The following is a 17187-nucleotide window of genomic DNA, read 5'->3' on the forward strand; positions in this document are numbered from 1 at the left end:
TGTTGCCTCCCGGGCATCGCGTGTAGTGAACATTGCGTCGTGTAGCGAGGTTTCATAGGCCATTCTATGTTGCAGGGAGCAGTGGAAGGCCAACATCCCGCCGTACCAGCCCGTGTTCATGGACGGCTGGTCGCCCGACTACCAGGTCGATGACCAGCCGCTGAGGAGGTGAGCTGACTAGCTCAATAGTTACACACACTCATTTTGAGCAGAGCGTCCATTCAGTATTCAGTATTCAGCACGGTAGGCAGCTCAAGGCGCTGCTTACCCTGGAGTTGACCTAATGCACGCCTATGCACTTATCTGGAGTTGTCAACAAGAATGTAATTTAGTAATGGTAAAAGCCATGTCCGTGAATTTACTCTAAGAATGTATGGTCTTTCGGTTTGCCAAAATGATTTCTTCGTTTTAAAACCTATCCTCGGGACGGATTTAGAGTTATTCATTTCTGCTTTTGCTTTATGTTTATCATTTGCATTATCATTAATTTGTGCGTAGTGTACCTATGCTCATTACCTGATACGATTCTCGAGCGTTAACCTTGAGCGCGTGCTGCGCAATGAATGGTGAATGGTTTCTTTGGTGCGAGCCACGCTACCACTACGATTACCATTGACGCTAATGTAGCGTGGCGCGCAGTGTACATGTTTGTCGCTTGTGTGAGTGTGTGCGTGTGGTGTTGACGTGGGGGTGCGGCTGGCAGGTCGTCGCCGCGGCGCACGTCTGCGGCGGGCGGCAGCGGGGGCGGGGGCGGGGGCGGGGGCGGGGGCGACGGCGGGGGCGGCGGCGGGGCGGCGGCGCCCGGCCACGCGCGGGGGGAGCCCTTTGACTACGAGCGCGAAGACACAGACCTCTACGGCGACCCGCCCTTCACCTACTCCAGGTACCGCTTCTGTCCTCGTCTAGGTACTGGTCCCTAGCTACTGTTCTCCATTACCATTCCATTAGCCTTGCCATAAATTATTATTGTCGCTATAAAATTCTGTCAACAGACTTCATTTCACAAGGTAGGTAGTCCTCATAAATTAAATTCGGAATGTTTCATGGTTGAACGAGTGATATTGAATACTTCAGCAAAAAATTTTCACTGGATATGACCACAGAATAAGTAGTACAGTATAGTATAATGGCGTCATGATTTTTGTAGCGCTGTACTTTGAAAATGTACTGCAGAAACGGATAAGCGGTTGTGATGCTCAAAATGGTCTTTACTTAATACCTACCTTAACACAGAGCCGAGTGTAGTTCCTCTTGAGCTCCACAGCCGCTCAGTGGCAGTCGCAGTAATTTATTTATTTATTCGTTGTACCGTGTGTGTGTGTGTGGTCGCAGGAGCGAGCGAGGCGCGCGCGACGACTCTTCGGCCGCGTCGTCGCCCGAGCGCGAGCGCGAGCCCTACCGCCCCCGCCCCGACGACGACGGTGAGCGCCAAGACACTCCCTCTCCTGTCCTGAACACAGATTGTCAAAGACTCTTCTCAATATTCCATTACTAGCTTTTGCCCGCGGCTTCGTCCGCGTGGAATTCGGTTATCGCGCGCTGTTCCCTTGGGAACTGTGCATTTTTCCGGGATAAAAAGTAGCCTATGACACTCTCTGGCTCATAAACCCTCGACTTTGTCACTTCAAAGTTCAATATCTCAAAAACGGCTCAACAGATTTTGATGAAACATGTTTAAGAACCTTTGTTAAAAACCCTGCTTTCAAATAAAAAAAACCGCATTCGAATCGGTCCTTCCGTTTAAGAGCTACGGTGCCATGACAGACACACATAGCGGTCAAACTTAGCGGTTCTTTGTCGCACTGCCAAACGTCGATTGCTTATACATTTTCCGTCTGCACACTAGCTGCAAAATGTATGGGTAGTCGAGTCGGCAGTCGCAATTACTTTGCAGTTAGAAGTGGTGCGTCTTTCATGGCTCCTAAGGAACAAAGCCGATACACCCTTCAGAATCGGTGATCGGTAGACCGACTGCCTCCCTTGGGTCCTTATTCCTTAAGCTGTAACTGGCGCTGTAACTGGTGATGTTGTCAGACGACCTGGGCGAGGCGTGGGCGCGCGGCGTGGCGGCGCGCGGCGGCCGCGTCGTGCGCGTCACCTACCCGCGCACCGCCAACAACGACAAGGAGCTCAGCGTCGTGCGCGGAGAGTACCTCGAGGTGAGACCCCTGACCCCTGCCTCCTGCCTCCTGCCTACCCGCGCACCGCCAACAACGACAAGGAGCTCAGCGTCGTGCGCGGGGAGTACCTCGAGGTGAGACCCCTGACCCCTGCCTCCTGCCTCCTGCCTACCCGCGCACCGCCAACAACGACAAGGAGCTCAGCGTCGTGCGCGGAGAGTACCTCGAGGTGAGACCCTGACCCCTGCCTCCTGCCTCCTGCCTACCCGCGCACCGCCAACAACGACAAGGAGCTCAGCGTCGTGCGCGGAGAGTACCTCGAGGTGAGACCCCTGACCCCTGCCTCCTGCCTCCTGCCTACCCGCGCACCGCCAACAACGACAAGGAGCTCAGCGTCGTGCGCGGAGAGTACCTCGAGGTGAGACCCCTGACCCCTGCCTCCTGCCTCCTGCCTACCCGCGCACCGCCAACAACGACAAGGAGCTCAGCGTCGTGCGCGGGGAGTACCTCGAGGTGAGACCCCTGACCCCTGCCTCCTGCCTCCTGCCTACCCGCGCACCGCCAACAACGACAAGGAGCTCAGCGTCGTGCGCGGAGAGTACCTCGAGGTGAGACCCCTGACCCCTGCCTCCTGCCTCCTGCCTACCCGCGCACCGCCAACAACGACAAGGAGCTCAGCGTCGTGCGCGGAGAGTACCTCGAGGTGAGACCCCTGACCCCTGCCTCCTGCCTCCTGCCTACCCGCGCACCGCCAACAACGACAAGGAGCTCAGCGTCGTGCGCGGAGAGTACCTCGAGGTGAGACCCCTGACCCCTGCCTCCTGCCTCCTGCCTACCCGCGCACCGCCAACAACGACAAGGAGCTCAGCGTCGTGCGCGGAGAGTACCTCGAGGTGAGACCCCTGACCCCTGCCTCCTGCCTCCTGCCTACCCGCGCACCGCCAACAACGACAAGGAGCTCAGCGTCGTGCGCGGAGAGTACCTCGAGGTGAGACCCCTGACCCCTGCCTCCTGCCTCCTGCCTACCCGCGCACCGCCAACAACGACAAGGAGCTCAGCGTCGTGCGCGGAGAGTACCTCGAGGTGAGACCCCTGACCCTGCCTCCTGCCTCCTGCCTACCCGCGCACCGCCAACAACGACAAGGAGCTCAGCGTCGTGCGCGGAGAGTACCTCGAGGTGAGACCCCTGACCCCTGCCTCCTGCCTCCTGCCTACCCGCGCACCGCCAACAACGACAAGGAGCTCAGCGTCGTGCGCGGGGAGTACCTCGAGGTGAGACCCCTGACCCCTGCCTCCTGCCTCCTGCCTACCCGCGCACCGCCAACAACGACAAGGAGCTCAGCGTCGTGCGCGGGAATACCTCGAGGTGAGACCCCTGACCCCTGCCTCCTGCCTCCTGCCTACCCGCGCACCGCCAACAACGACAAGGAGCTCAGCGTCGTGCGCGGGGAGTACCTCGAGGTGAGACCCCTGACCCCTGCCTCCTGCCTCCTGCCTACCCGCGCACCGCCAACAACGACAAGGAGCTCAGCGTCGTGCGCGGGGAGTACCTCGAGGTGAGACCCCTGACCCCTGCCTCCTGCCTCCTGCCTACCCGCGCACCGCCAACAACGACAAGGAGCTCAGCGTCGTGCGCGGGGAGTACCTCGAGGTGAGACCCCTGACCCCTGCCTCCTGCCTCCTGCCTACCCGCGCACCGCCAACAACGACAAGGAGCTCAGCGTCGTGCGCGGGAGTACCTCGAGGTGAGACCCCTGACCCCTGCCTCCTGCCTCCTGCCTACCCGCGCACCGCCAACAACGACAAGGAGCTCAGCGTCGTGCGCGGAGAGTACCTCGAGGTGAGACCCCTGACCCCTGCCTCCTGCCTCCTGCCTACCCGCGCACCGCCAACAACGACAAGGAGCTCAGCGTCGTGCGCGGAGAGTACCTCGAGGTGAGACCCCTGACCCTGCCTCCTGCCTCCTGCCTACCCGCGCACCGCCAACAACGACAAGGAGCTCAGCGTCGTGCGCGGGGAGTACCTCGAGGTGAGACCCCTGACCCCTGCCTCCTGCCTCCTGCCTACCCGCGCACCGCCAACAACGACAAGGAGCTCAGCGTCGTGCGCGGGAGTACCTCGAGGTGAGACCCCTGACCCCTGCCTCCTGCCTCCTGCCTACCCGCGCACCGCCAACAACGACAAGGAGCTCAGCGTCGTGCGCGGGGAGTACCTCGAGGTGAGACCCCTGACCCCTGCCTCCTGCCTCCTGCCTACCCGCGCACCGCCAACAACGACAAGGAGCTCAGCGTCGTGCGCGGGGAGTACCTCGAGGTGAGACCCCTGACCCCTGCCTCCTGCCTCCTGCCTACCCGCGCACCGCCAACAACGACAAGGAGCTCAGCGTCGTGCGCGGGGAGTACCTCGAGGTGAGACCCCTGACCCCTGCCTCCTGCCTCCTGCCTACCCGCGCACCGCCAACAACGACAAGGAGCTCAGCGTCGTGCGCGGGGAGTACCTCGAGGTGAGACCCCTGACCCCTGCCTCCTGCCTCCTGCCTACCCGCGCACCGCCAACAACGACAAGGAGCTCAGCGTCGTGCGCGGGGAGTACCTCGAGGTGAGACCCCTGACCCCTGCCTCCTGCCTCCTGCCTACCCGCGCACCGCCAACAACGACAAGGAGCTCAGCGTCGTGCGCGGGGAGTACCTCGAGGTGAGACCCCTGACCCCTGCCTCCTGCCTCCTGCCTACCCGCGCACCGCCAACAACGACAAGGAGCTCAGCGTCGTGCGCGGGGAGTACCTCGAGGTGAGACCCCTGACCCCTGCCTCCTGCCTCCTGCCTACCCGCGCACCGCCAACAACGACAAGGAGCTCAGCGTCGTGCGCGGAGAGTACCTCGAGGTGAGACCCCTGACCCCTGCCTCCTGCCTCCTGCCTACCCGCGCACCGCCAACAACGACAAGGAGCTCAGCGTCGTGCGCGGAGAGTACCTCGAGGTGAGACCCCTGACCCCTGCCTCCTGCCTCCTGCCTACCCGCGCACCGCCAACAACGACAAGGAGCTCAGCGTCGTGCGCGGAGAGTACCTCGAGGTGAGACCCCTGACCCCTGCCTCCTGCCTCCTGCCTACCCGCGCACCGCCAACAACGACAAGGAGCTCAGCGTCGTGCGCGGAGAGTACCTCGAGGTGAGACCCCTGACCCCTGCCTCCTGCCTCCTGCCTACCCGCGCACCGCCAACAACGACAAGGAGCTCAGCGTCGTGCGCGGAGAGTACCTCGAGGTGAGACCCCTGACCCCTGCCTCCTGCCTCCTGCCTCCTGCCTCCTGGACCGACTCAGAACCAGACGCAGGAGGCCAACTGCATCCCCCAAAATCAAACGTAGGAATGCAGTCCCTCTTCGCCATTTTTTTTAATCGCATATACGTTGTTCTCCTTCTGAGCCTTTTATTTCTGCTTCCACTCTGGCTGCGGCAAAATTTTACACCTTCCTTTGCTAAGGAAAAACACTTGTGTGTAAAAAAAAATTAAAAGAAACCGTGATGAAACAAATTTGGACCTACCCCGCCGTCGTAGATTTCTCGATCCCTACTCGGATTAGTAGAAACAGATCGCTTCGAGTGGTCGCTTTCTGGCGACGCAGTTTCAATACAAAATTGACGTTCACCATTCATAGACCAGTCGATCTATTCGTTTACAGTCGTGTAGTCGACGACGGTTCGTGTCCGATTCTTGTACAGCGTGCGGAGGCCCCGCGATGTACATACGAGGGATGCATAGTATAGGCACGACGGCTGTTGCAGGTGCTGGACGACTCGCGCAAGTGGTGGCGCGCGCGCAACCGGCGCGGAGTGACGGCGCACGTGCCGCACACCATCGTGGCCGCCACGCCCGACCCGACGCTCTACCCCAACCCTATCTACACGCACTACCAGGTACGCCATGTTTGACGCTGTCACAAACCACAGATCCAAGTCTTGCGCTGCGTGCACCAGACCATCTCATTACACTGCTGCCGCAGCCTTGGTAACTGGTCATCTCTGGCCTTTACAAAGCGTCTTACCTTATAATTGTACTGATAGGGTTGTTATCGGAATTTTTGATTGAAAATTTTATCATGTTTTTGATACCGCACACTGCTGAAATATATTGGATTATTTTGAGACATACTATTGATTATTTCCTTCACCGAGCACAGGCCGTTTCTTACGATAAGAGAGTTTAACTTGGTGTTCCTAAAGGTCCCATTGCTTATTGGAAACATTACACATCTTTACCATCGAAATTCTCAGCAACTGCTTACAGTGCGCTCCACTTTAATTTCCTTCTCAGTAAAGCAAGTGGTATTAATTTAATTTAATGTGAATGTGGCATATAGATTTTGAAAAACTTGTAGGTGCGAGCCTGAGTTGGAACGCACGACCCTCTGCTCGAGAGGCCATGTCAAGTATGGCTTCTGGGGCTTTTCATTTGACTCGCACATCATTATAAATTGCGAATCCCCGTTAGTAGGCGAATATATTATGTTATTCTGAGTGTGTGTCATTTGTCATGTTGCAGGAGGGCGGCGGGCGCGGGTCGGGCGGCAGCAGCCCCACGAGCCCGGCGGGTAGGGCGCGGGAGGGGCCGAGGGAGGGGCGCGCGAGGGCCGCGAGGGGGCCGCGGGCGCCGCCGACTGGGTGCGCCGGGAGCGCCTCGGCAAGAAGGGCGAGTTCCGATACTTCTAGCGCGACACGCGACGCTCGAGCTCGAGACCCGCCACAGCGGACTCGGCTCCCGCCGTCTCCCCCCTTCACGTTAATTAAAGAATTTCTCCTGCTCAATTAGATCGTCCCTAGAATGTGCCAGTTCTCTGGCTGGCTGAGATTATGGTTGGAAAAATATATTCAATATCCAATCGCGAACATGTTTAAGTGATCGCTGGGCACGCCCGCGGCCGGCCGGCGCCGCATTCTGGCACGCCGCGCGAGTGCCGGCGCCGGCCGGACGCCGCCGTGCCGCGGGCCGCCAGTTTCCGCGCCAGCCTCACTCCTGAACCAAAGTGCCGTCCGCACGGGTGCTCGCTCGGGCACGCCTTAGTCATATCATAACTCATAATACTGTACTCTACCGTCCCAGTAGCGAGTATCGGAGCGCGTCGTGCGCGCCCGCGCGTGTGTGCGTTCGCTTCTGTCCGTCGGTGTGTGCGTTGTGTGCTAATTGATGTATGTCTTAAACATTTGCAATAACATGTTTTGTAATCGTGAGATTTGTAGAACGAAACAAACTCGGCGAGAGCCCCGCCCGCCGCGGGGCGCGGTGTTTGCGTTCGTCATGCAGCCCTCACGATGGCGCGTGCACTGTGAGTGTAGCGGTTAAATATTCTACAAATTAGTGCGTACGTATATTTAAATTCTATCGTTTTTTTTCTTTGTAAATCGAGTCAGATTCTATAAGCTGATATTATATTTATTATAAACGAGAGAAAATGAAGAAATTTATACAAATAGTGCGGCTATAAATGTTAACTAATATATTGTCCGGAGGTCGGTCCGGCTAGTGTATCCCTTGTTTGTATTTACATTTTTATACATTAAATTTTTTATCGAAACCTGTGTGTGTGTCTATCTGTGCTTCGCTCCCGTCCCTGTGGTCCCCGGGCGCGCGCGCCGCCGCCCGCGCGCCGAGAGCTCTCGTCGGCACCGGCTCTCGGCACTCGGGCGGGCGGGCGCGTGTCGGTGTACTATCTGTCTCTCTTCTTGTCGAGTCTGAGTTCCTGGCGCAAGGAGCGGCCAAAACAGTGTGAGTGTTCCATAAGTGAATCGGTGGCTTCGCTCGGTGTGGTGTATCGCTACGCGGGTTGCGGTGTACGTTGGTCGCCAGCGGGTCGAGTACAGGCGAGTTGTGGTTGCAGAGAAGCCGCCGCCGCCGCCGCCCCCCCCGCCGCCGCCGCCGCCGCCGCCCGCGCCGCCGCCGGTCGCGCCCGCCAAGACGGACACCATGAAGTGTGAGTGGTCCCCGACGCAGTACGTTGACTGTGTGCGTCCTCTCGTGTCAGGAGCTAACGTGTGTGTGTGTGTGCGTGCAGCGCGCGCGTCGGCGGGCGAGGCCAGCCTGGTGGACGAGCTGCGCGTGGTGCTGCCGCAGCTGACGCAGCGCCGCAAGCTGCTGGAGTTCAAGAAGACGCCCGACTGCTTCATTCACCAGGTATCCCCCCCCCCTCCACCACGACCACCCGGGTACCGTGCTTCCTTTTTACCCGACTGCAAGGAGTGGTATTGTTATACAGCCTTATTCATAAAAAGTTAGAGCCTCCTTGAAGGCTCCTTGAAGGCCCGATGCTAAAAAACATGATTCATAAACGTCTGTTAGCGCTAATCAGTCGATCAAGGCTCTGCTAAAGTTAGAGGACCGTAGACCCTCCTTTATCTCTCTGCTAAGTCACAAAATGGCCGCCACAAGTTTGAACAGCTGACTTTGACTAGAGCAAAAACCATAGGTACCGAAGATATTTATAGTGAAGGCAGAATCAGAATCAGAATCAGAATCGTTTATTTGCTAGAATACAGTATAGATGGTGTTACAGTCTTCTTGTCCATTGTATCCAACCTGCATGCAGGCGTGCAAATATTAACACATAAGATTTTACAATTATAATAATTATCGTTAAAATATATTATTCGTTTATACTGGTCTAATGTCCACTAATAGTCGTTGACAAATGAAATACCCATGCCGTAAACACATTAAATCAAATAAAATTACCTAAAATAAACATCACCCGTTATCTGCCAAATATTCTTTCACACTGTAACAAAATTTATGTTGTAGCCAATTGATTAATTTAGATTTGAATCTTTGGCAGGGCTACGCAGATTAAAAAAAAAAAACAGGAAAAATTATTTTCAGGAATTTGTATTTAAAAATCCTCTAAATTAGCAACAATAAAAAATAAATAATATAAATAAATATCTTGCCTTGACACCAATTGTACCTGGTCCCAGGCGGATAAAGCTTGTATGAGAAAGGCGGGATAAACATACCGCCAAGCCGACCCGAGCCTTTCGTGCCAAGACCACACATTCGTGTCTGCCCGGCAGAATATGCCCCGGCAGGATTAATTATGGTTTTGCACAAGGCATGACACAACATGCTTCTCGCAATGCGCTGGAAATTGCTGTCACTGCTGTCGACTTTTTTTAATTATCGATTAGGCCATTTTTTGTCTTTTTATCGTCAAGGTGGCCAACATAACGCGTCTAATCCGTCTATCAGCAGCTCAACAACTAGCAGACTGCTAGCAAGCGTTTATGAATCATACTTCTTGACAACCGTCTAACAAGCTTAATCAGTGTGCTAAGTAACAGACCGATCAAACCTCAATTAAGGATTTTTTATGAATAAGGCTGTAAGTCTTTTTTTGAGAATATACTCAAGCCGCGTTTTCACTAGGGGACACTTGTTCCGCGAACTTGTCGCCTGACACGAAATTTACGTGTACCGCGCGCGATGTCGCCCGGTGGTCGCTTGCGACGTTCACGGGTTGTGGGACATGTCACATATAGTCGATGCTCTGCGAGCGTCGACACGCGGTATGTCGAGGTACAAAGTTGCAGAGACTTCTACGTTGATGTCGGGCATTTGTCTCCGCTTCATTCTGCAATGGTGTTCGATTTCAAAGATTGGTACCAGATAACCTTTGATAAAGAAGTTTAAAGTCAATGTTCAATACATTAGTTTTTGATCAAAATGGGAACTCGCACTGCTGATGAATTACTTACTTAACATATTTTAGATGAGAATCTTTCAATCTACGACTTATCCATTAGTTCATTACCTATCAGCAGAAAAGTCAAGTCTAAGAACATTTCGGGCCGAAAGAAAATTCAGATAGATTATAGGTACGACACTAATTACTGTACATTCATCACACTTGTTCGAGCCGATACAGGATGAGGGCGTGAAATCAAAGAAATAAAATTCTCGAAAACTTAAAACTATTCATATTTAGATTTACAGGGAATGCAAATAAGAAGAAGAAGGACGAACTGCTGTGCGCATTCACTTATATAAGAACAAGCAGCGCCCTCTATTCTTCTTGGTACTAAAATTATTTATTACAACGCCATCTATAAGTCGTTGTTTAGAACTAAATTCTATTATCTTATAGTTGGGTAAGGAACAGATCGATATAATGTTTGAAACCTCAGCTAGATGGCGCTTTAACAACACTGTAGCCATAAATGAAATACTAAGTGCATGCAGTCGAACAAATTGAATCATGCATGATCCAGGGTGGAACCTTTGTGCTAATATCATGTTGACATCTCATACTTTTGTCAGGAAATCATAGTGAAATGGATTATTAAAATGTTCCACTGAAAATACCCACGGTTATACGCAGACGCTCCATGCACAATTTCGTGGTCTTTTTGGACCTTTAAGGTTTCTGTTCGTGGGCATTGCAGAAGTCGAGCCCTGACGAAGTGGCGGAGTGGTTGGAGGCGAAGGGCTTCAGCGCGCTGGCGCAGCAGCGGCTGGCGCTGCCGGGCCACCAGCTGTTCGCGTGCGCGCGCGCCGACCTGGACGCGCTGCTCGGGCCCGACGAGGGCAAGCGCCTCTACAGCCAGCTGCTCGTGCAGCGGAACGTGTCCGGGGTGAGAGCCTGAGAGGACACGCCGTCCGCTATCCGGGATGCCGGGACGTGGCACATGCTCTACGAGTATCTGGATAGAGTCGATTGATTTGGAATGCTGCGATATCGACCTCACGCGCGATCGATTCAGATAAACCCCACCATAGATTATTTTAGAAATATAATATTCTTGTATAAGTACAGGGAAGCCGTGGTGGCCTAGTGGTTTGACCTATCGCCTCTCAAGCAGAGGTCGTGGGTTCAAACCCCGGCTCGCACCTCTGAGTTTTTCGAAATTCATGTGCGGAATTACATTTGAAATTTACCACGAGCTTTGCGGTGAAGGAAAACATCGTGAGGAAACCTGCACAAATCTGCGAAGCAATTCAATGGTGTGTGTGAAGTTCCCAATCCGCACTGGGCCCGCGTGGGAACTATGGCCCAAGCCCTCTTGTTCTGAGAGGAGGCCTGTGCCCAGCAGTGGGACGTATATAGGATGGGATGATGATGATGATGTATAAGTACAAGGTATTTATTAAATAACTGAAGACCAGGAAGTAGTTTACTCAGAATCGAGAGTAGAATCGATTACACTATGTTTTAAATTAGGTTGTGGCAAAAAAAATTGACCATAGTTTCCTACAGTTTTTCTTATACAGTCAACAGTCCTCCTCAGTTTGTAAGCACATCGGATTATTCGCGGTATAAGTAACTTGGGCTGTTCCTTCGAAGGAACTATTGCGTTTTTTTTCGCACTAGTTCCTTCATCAGAGATGAAAGAAGAACTGCGTTTCGTTTTTCGCCCTTGTTCCTTTGCAAGAACTGAAAGTGCCGGATTACTCGCAGTAGTTCCTTAAGTTCCTTTCTTTTCATACTAATAATTCTACTTTTCTGTATTGCCAAAGGAACTACTGCGAATAATCCAAAGTGCTACTGCGAAAGGAACAAAGGCGAAAAAATAAACGCATTTCTTCCTTCATCTCTTGTGAAAGTTGTGAAGGAACTAGTGCGAAAAAAACCGCAATAGTTCCTTCCAAGGAACAGCCAAAGGAACTACGGCGAATAATCCAGCTCATAATTTCTCTCTCGCTCTCTCTTTCTCCCCCCTCGCCGCCTTACCTTACTCACACGCCAAATACCACCATGTGGGTAAGGTAGCACCTCGTAGCAACCTACGGCAAAGTAGTTTGTCCCTGTCATTCTGTGTGTGTTAACGTGAGCTTGTGTGCGCAGTACAAGACCACGTCGGCGTCGGAGCTGCAGAGTATCCTGCGGAAGGTGCGCGAGAAAGTGGAGGTCTCCTGAGGAGGGGTCTGGAGGGGACTGGAAGGGCCGGAGGCAGCCGATTATTTATGAAGTTTTACCTATTTTTTATTTAGTAAATATTTTGTGATATCTAAGGCAATACATTATGTTATTTTATAATTATTACCGTTTTTTATTTATGAAATATGGACATTGCGCTCTGTTTATGATTACAAGTTTCTCCCTATCCTTGTACCTACTTTCCTGTGTTTTGGTTTCTGTATGATTTTGAAATATGAAACTCTAATAAGAGAAACATAAATATTACAGACAATTGATAGTAAATAAACTACCTGTGTTGAGGCGATGTGTTTTTGCTTACAATCTATATTTCGGTCATCTCGGAAACGGCTCCAACGATGTTGATGAAATTTGGTATGTAGGGGTTTTCGGGGATGAAAAATCCATTGGTCTTATCTCTGGGAAAACGCTGATTACTGAGATTCAGTCCGAGCAAAGTTCGGTCGCCCAGGTACTACAGTATTAAGTACCTATGTCTGCAATAATGCTATACGTGCCTACCAGAACATTCACGGAAGAGACGTACCAAAAACAATCTACGCTAAGCTAGGCTTAAAAAATGATGTTATATTATAAAGCACCCCCGTGTTCCCGTGTGGTGTCGGGTTAGAATTACTTACACCTCTCCATTTCTTCCGTGGATGTCGTAAGAGGTGAATGAGGATATAGGTTAAGGTATACCCTAGGCGACTTTTGTCAAACTTAAAAACTAAAATTGCTAAAAGTGGCTCCGAAGCGGTAATGTTTTGTGTGCTCTTCTTTGGGAATACCGCGTGATTTTTGTGTGTGTTGTGTGTTATATTATAAAGATATTTTTCCACGCGCACCGCTTAGCCGTCCAGCCTCGCACAACTGTGGTGGACACAGCCTTGCGCAGTATATAAACAATTGTTTAACTTATTTATCAACAAATCGGTTCTAGTTGCTTGGGTTGGGGAGTTTGGAGTAATAGGGAGCCGATAGTGTTATCGCCAGGTTCTGAGCCAAGCACAAGGTACTATAGGAGTCAGACTTATGCAATACTGCACTGCACATCAGGGGTCGCGGAAGTACCTCAAACTCTGCAAACTCCTTTGGTCATCGCTTGCTCCGAACAAATTTTCTCACGCATAAGCGCTTTTTTATCAAAAGGAGGGAGGGGCATTTGTAATCTCCTGCCCTTGACTCCTGCAGCCGCTGCTGCCGCTGCCACTGCGCACCTCGTATTGACCAAGTCCTACAGCGCACGAAATAAAATGACAACGAAAAATAAAATTGTATATTTTTGTTTAAAAAAGAACAACAGCGCAACGCGCTAAAATAAAGCTGCACCAATTTGATTTGAAAAACATTGTTAGAAGATATAATTGAAATAGAAAATATATTATTTACCTATATTTTATAACTTGCTACTTAACTGAGGCTTACGTGGCTAGTTACGAACTAAATACAACAACGTTTTATATTCAAGGAAGGCTTCAGGTCCGTTACAGACTGCACTTCAACTGCAACCTACCTGCCAACTGCGACTGCCCATGCAGTCGGCAGTTATATTTAGTTAGAAATGCAGTCCGTTTGAATGGGCTCTTAGCTCTCGCGCGTATTTCAAAGGTATAGGTATAAATTACTTATATAACAACAGTCGCAGTAACCCTATCCCTGAAAATCCTGAATGAACCAGCGAGTAGGCTGCGCCTGCGCCCCATCACCGCGGCGTCTCGAATGTCCGAACTATAATCCTAATGAGTATGGCACAACGCATCGCGTAGCTATAATAATTGGACAAAATGTAAAAGACGCGATCTCTCTCTCACACCCACACACACTCTTCAATATATATATATTCTAGTAATAAAATGTCACAATTCGTCTACCTCACGCACACACCCTCACTCGACCCGCGAGCGTCCTCACACATAGATACACGCTATATCACAATCATCACCTAACTTAAAACATCTAATCGGAACTGGAGTACTTTATTCTTGTCATCTGTTGGTTCGTAATTCACAATAAAATATAAGAAATGCTTCGACCCTGTCTCACAAACGGGACTACACAACATTTATCAATATTTATAGAGTTTATCCGTACCTGCTTAACAAACGTCAAAATTTTATTGTAAAGACTTATTGTACTGTAGGTACTTCATAAATTACACAGACTACAAAATTTCAGCGACCCACAGGAGTCATTTCCTGTAATTACGTTATATCAAATATATGTAGTTATGCATTAGCAACCAAAACTTATCGATAATTATTTTATTTTATTTTTTGAAATTGCTAAACGTTTCCCAGACGTTATACTCGTATGGCAGTACTCCCACATGAGCCGTGTATCAGCCAGACAATAGAACAAGCACTCGGTTGGCTTAGGCTATTCCTTAAGAGTATTTGTGCACCAACAGCTCAGCCTTGCCCAATGCGCTGCAGAGCGTCATTGGCGTCGATTGATTTGTTGTTGCGGGCCGTTGTGGCGATGCCAGAAGGGCGCGCCGCCCGGCCGGCGAGCCTAGTTGTCCTGCGCGGCGATGCGCGCGGCGATAGCGGCCGTGAGCGCGGAGCCCTTGCCGCTGCCGTCCTCGGCGCCCATCAGGGAGAACTGCAAGACATACCGACACTGTCACTCTGTGCACTACATAATACATTAAGGATCTAGCCAGTAACAAGGGCCCCATGTTGGGCGCCAGTGTAACTGAGGCGTTGTATTTTAGGTATTCTGGACATTGAATACCTTTAATTAAATAAACAAATTATCGAGAACTCATTAAAGGTAATCACGGTCTACTTTCCGTAGCCAACAACAATAAAAATTGTTTGCGTTGTTAAATATTTACGGGTTAGGGAATCTATGATCAAAACCAATAAGGAAAAATGAAGATTCTGAAAATATCTTTATAGTTCTTTCTAACTCTAAAGCTCAAGTTAGATTATAATGAAAAACCATCGCTTTAAAGTCGTTCACTTTATGGGCTCGCAATGTAAAGCTCAGTTAAGATTTGCAGGAAAATCATGCAAGTTGTATTTTACACTGCGGCGTTTGATTTACCACTTCAAATTCATTTGCTTTGCAAGCGCGCAATGTAATTCAATTTACACGATTTTACTTTCAGGTCTAAATTGGATTTAAGTAAACAGTTTTATCTATACGCATGCAGAAAATCCTCCATTATGCGTTCAAAAACCATGGATAATGATAATGACCAACATTACGACATTGGATTCTATTATGAACACGGCAGTAACGTAATAGTCATTACGATACCGAAATCGATATCCTAATGAACATTACCGCACCGGAGCGGTGGCGGGGTTTCTGCTTCACCAGGCGCAAAAGCTCGCGGGGTAGACATAGTTCTGGTTGCAATTCAGGTCATTCTCAATCAATGGTTTTTGAATGCATGATAGAGGATTAAGTAATTTAATATGTAAATGTAGATAAAGTAATGTATGCAACGGTACGTAATTATAGGCCTTAAAACACTCGTGTGATCCTTTTATGAAACTCTACGCCTCGTTTCATAAAACCACACTAGTGTTTTAAGGACTCTTATTACGTAACAGTTGCGAAAACTACTAAGTATATCGTCATTGGTAGTGGTATAGTTACCGGCAGCGGCTGCAGCAGCGCGATGTAGGTGTCCATGAGGCGGCCGATGCGCGGGTGCCGCTTGAACACGGACCCGTCCACGGCCACCGCCACGTGCGGCCGCGCCATGCGCTCGATCAGCACCGACACGCCTGCGACCAAACACACACGACACGGTTTACCGACTGCCTCTAGATACTTGAAACGCCTCGCTCCGAAATATTCCTATTATGAACTCGTCCGCAGATACAGCGATGATGATGACAACAGCACTAGCACGAGATAAAGCACCGGGTTCTCTATCGTTTGCCCGAATTTCATATTCCCGAATGTATCGTTTTCTAGAATTTTCATTTGCCGTAAAGCAATTTATTTCTGAAATAGTTATTTCTTCAGAGTTGATATTAAACTAACCTAACCTAACCTACTGCATTCTATATGATGACATTTTAAAAAATCCGAAAAGCAGCACGGTTCTATATATTTTATGGCAAACGTTGGTATGGCAAGTGAAATTCGGGCAAGTAAAGGTAAACGAAAGCACCATGCTACAATATCTGCGTCTACTGTTACGAAGCGCTGGCGCCATCACAGAGTAGGGTATTGTGACGCCAGGACCTCTGCCTACACCCGATAGCCTCGATGTTTGTCCTTACTATGAATAATAAGTGAAGATTCCACAAATGTTAGATTTTGGCAAACACATTTTATTCAGAAACTATGGACTATTTAGGATTATTTTAAGACCATTGTGTAGAACACTATAGGTTAGGCTACTTAGGATAGATTAGTTTTTAAATTATCCTGAAATATGGATTGTTTCAAAATAATAAAATGCATTTGGCCTGGATTTCGCCAAATGAAACATGAGTAAAACCTATCATTCGTAAAAAAAATGTTTTGGTTAGACATTAGTGAACCAAATATAGCGGCCATCACACGCGAGTATCAGGTGTACTCGTTCCGCGCAGCGCAGGTATTGTGGGGAGGGAGGGGGGGGCTGGAGCTACTCACAGACGGAGACGAGCTGCGCGGCGCGGTTGGAGGCGAGGCGCGCCGCGTGCTGCGCCACGAGCGCGTCCTGCTCCCCCCACCGCCCCCCGCACGCCGCCCGCAGCGCGTCCAGCGTGCGCGTCGTTTCGCCATTCTCGTTCTCCCTGGAATACACAACCACCTCGTTACTCATTACCACCGGCTTACAAACCGGCACCGGTACGGTATTACTGGGCTTAATATTCTTTTATCTACACCCATATAGTAAATCCTCAATTATGCGTTCAAAAACCATAGGTAATAACCAGCATTACGACATTGGATTCTATTATAAACACGGCTGTATCGTAATGGTCATTACGATTGGCGCCGCGACCACGTGCAGCAGCAGGTCGTCGCGGGCGCAGCTCGTGGGGCAGACATACCTACCTAGTAAGAGTTAATGCAGGTCATTCTCAATGGTTCTTGAACGCATGATAGAGGATTTAATATATGGATATAGATAAAATATTGTAGGCAACTGTACGTAATTAGTAATTACGCCTTAAAACACTCATGTTACCCTAAGCTATTATCGTGTTTT

General features: G+C 50.5%; 2 protein-coding genes across 2 annotated transcripts in view; one reads left to right on the plus strand and one right to left on the minus strand.

Moving 5' to 3' along the window:
• LOC141438799 (epidermal growth factor receptor kinase substrate 8-like) overlaps window positions 1-12143 on the plus strand; it is a 30382-nt gene extending 18239 nt beyond the window's left edge. Inside the window, 10 exon segments of the mRNA XM_074102771.1 lie at window positions 76-168; window positions 704-883; window positions 1333-1421; window positions 2035-2159; window positions 5905-6036; window positions 6662-6710; window positions 7995-8087; window positions 8169-8287; window positions 10549-10737; window positions 11949-12143. Coding sequence (XP_073958872.1) covers window positions 76-168; window positions 704-883; window positions 1333-1421; window positions 2035-2159; window positions 5905-6036; window positions 6662-6710; window positions 7995-8087; window positions 8169-8287; window positions 10549-10737; window positions 11949-12020 — 1141 coding nt within the window. The 3' untranslated portion in view covers window positions 12021-12143.
• A 2296-nt stretch (window positions 12144-14439) lies between these two features.
• Window positions 14440-17187, minus strand: part of LOC141438817 (hexokinase-4-like) — a 35982-nt gene continuing 33234 nt past the window's right edge. The window contains exons 9-11 of the mRNA XM_074102807.1: window positions 16626-16768; window positions 15633-15763; window positions 14440-14624 (exon numbers count right to left, since the gene is read on the minus strand). Coding sequence (XP_073958908.1) covers window positions 14535-14624; window positions 15633-15763; window positions 16626-16768 — 364 coding nt within the window. The 3' untranslated portion in view covers window positions 14440-14534. The remainder of the gene's footprint in view (window positions 14625-15632; window positions 15764-16625; window positions 16769-17187) is intronic.

Source organism: Choristoneura fumiferana, chromosome 19, assembly GCF_025370935.1.
Source record: "Choristoneura fumiferana chromosome 19, NRCan_CFum_1, whole genome shotgun sequence".
In the NCBI taxonomy this organism is placed as follows: Eukaryota; Metazoa; Arthropoda; class Insecta; order Lepidoptera; family Tortricidae; genus Choristoneura; species Choristoneura fumiferana.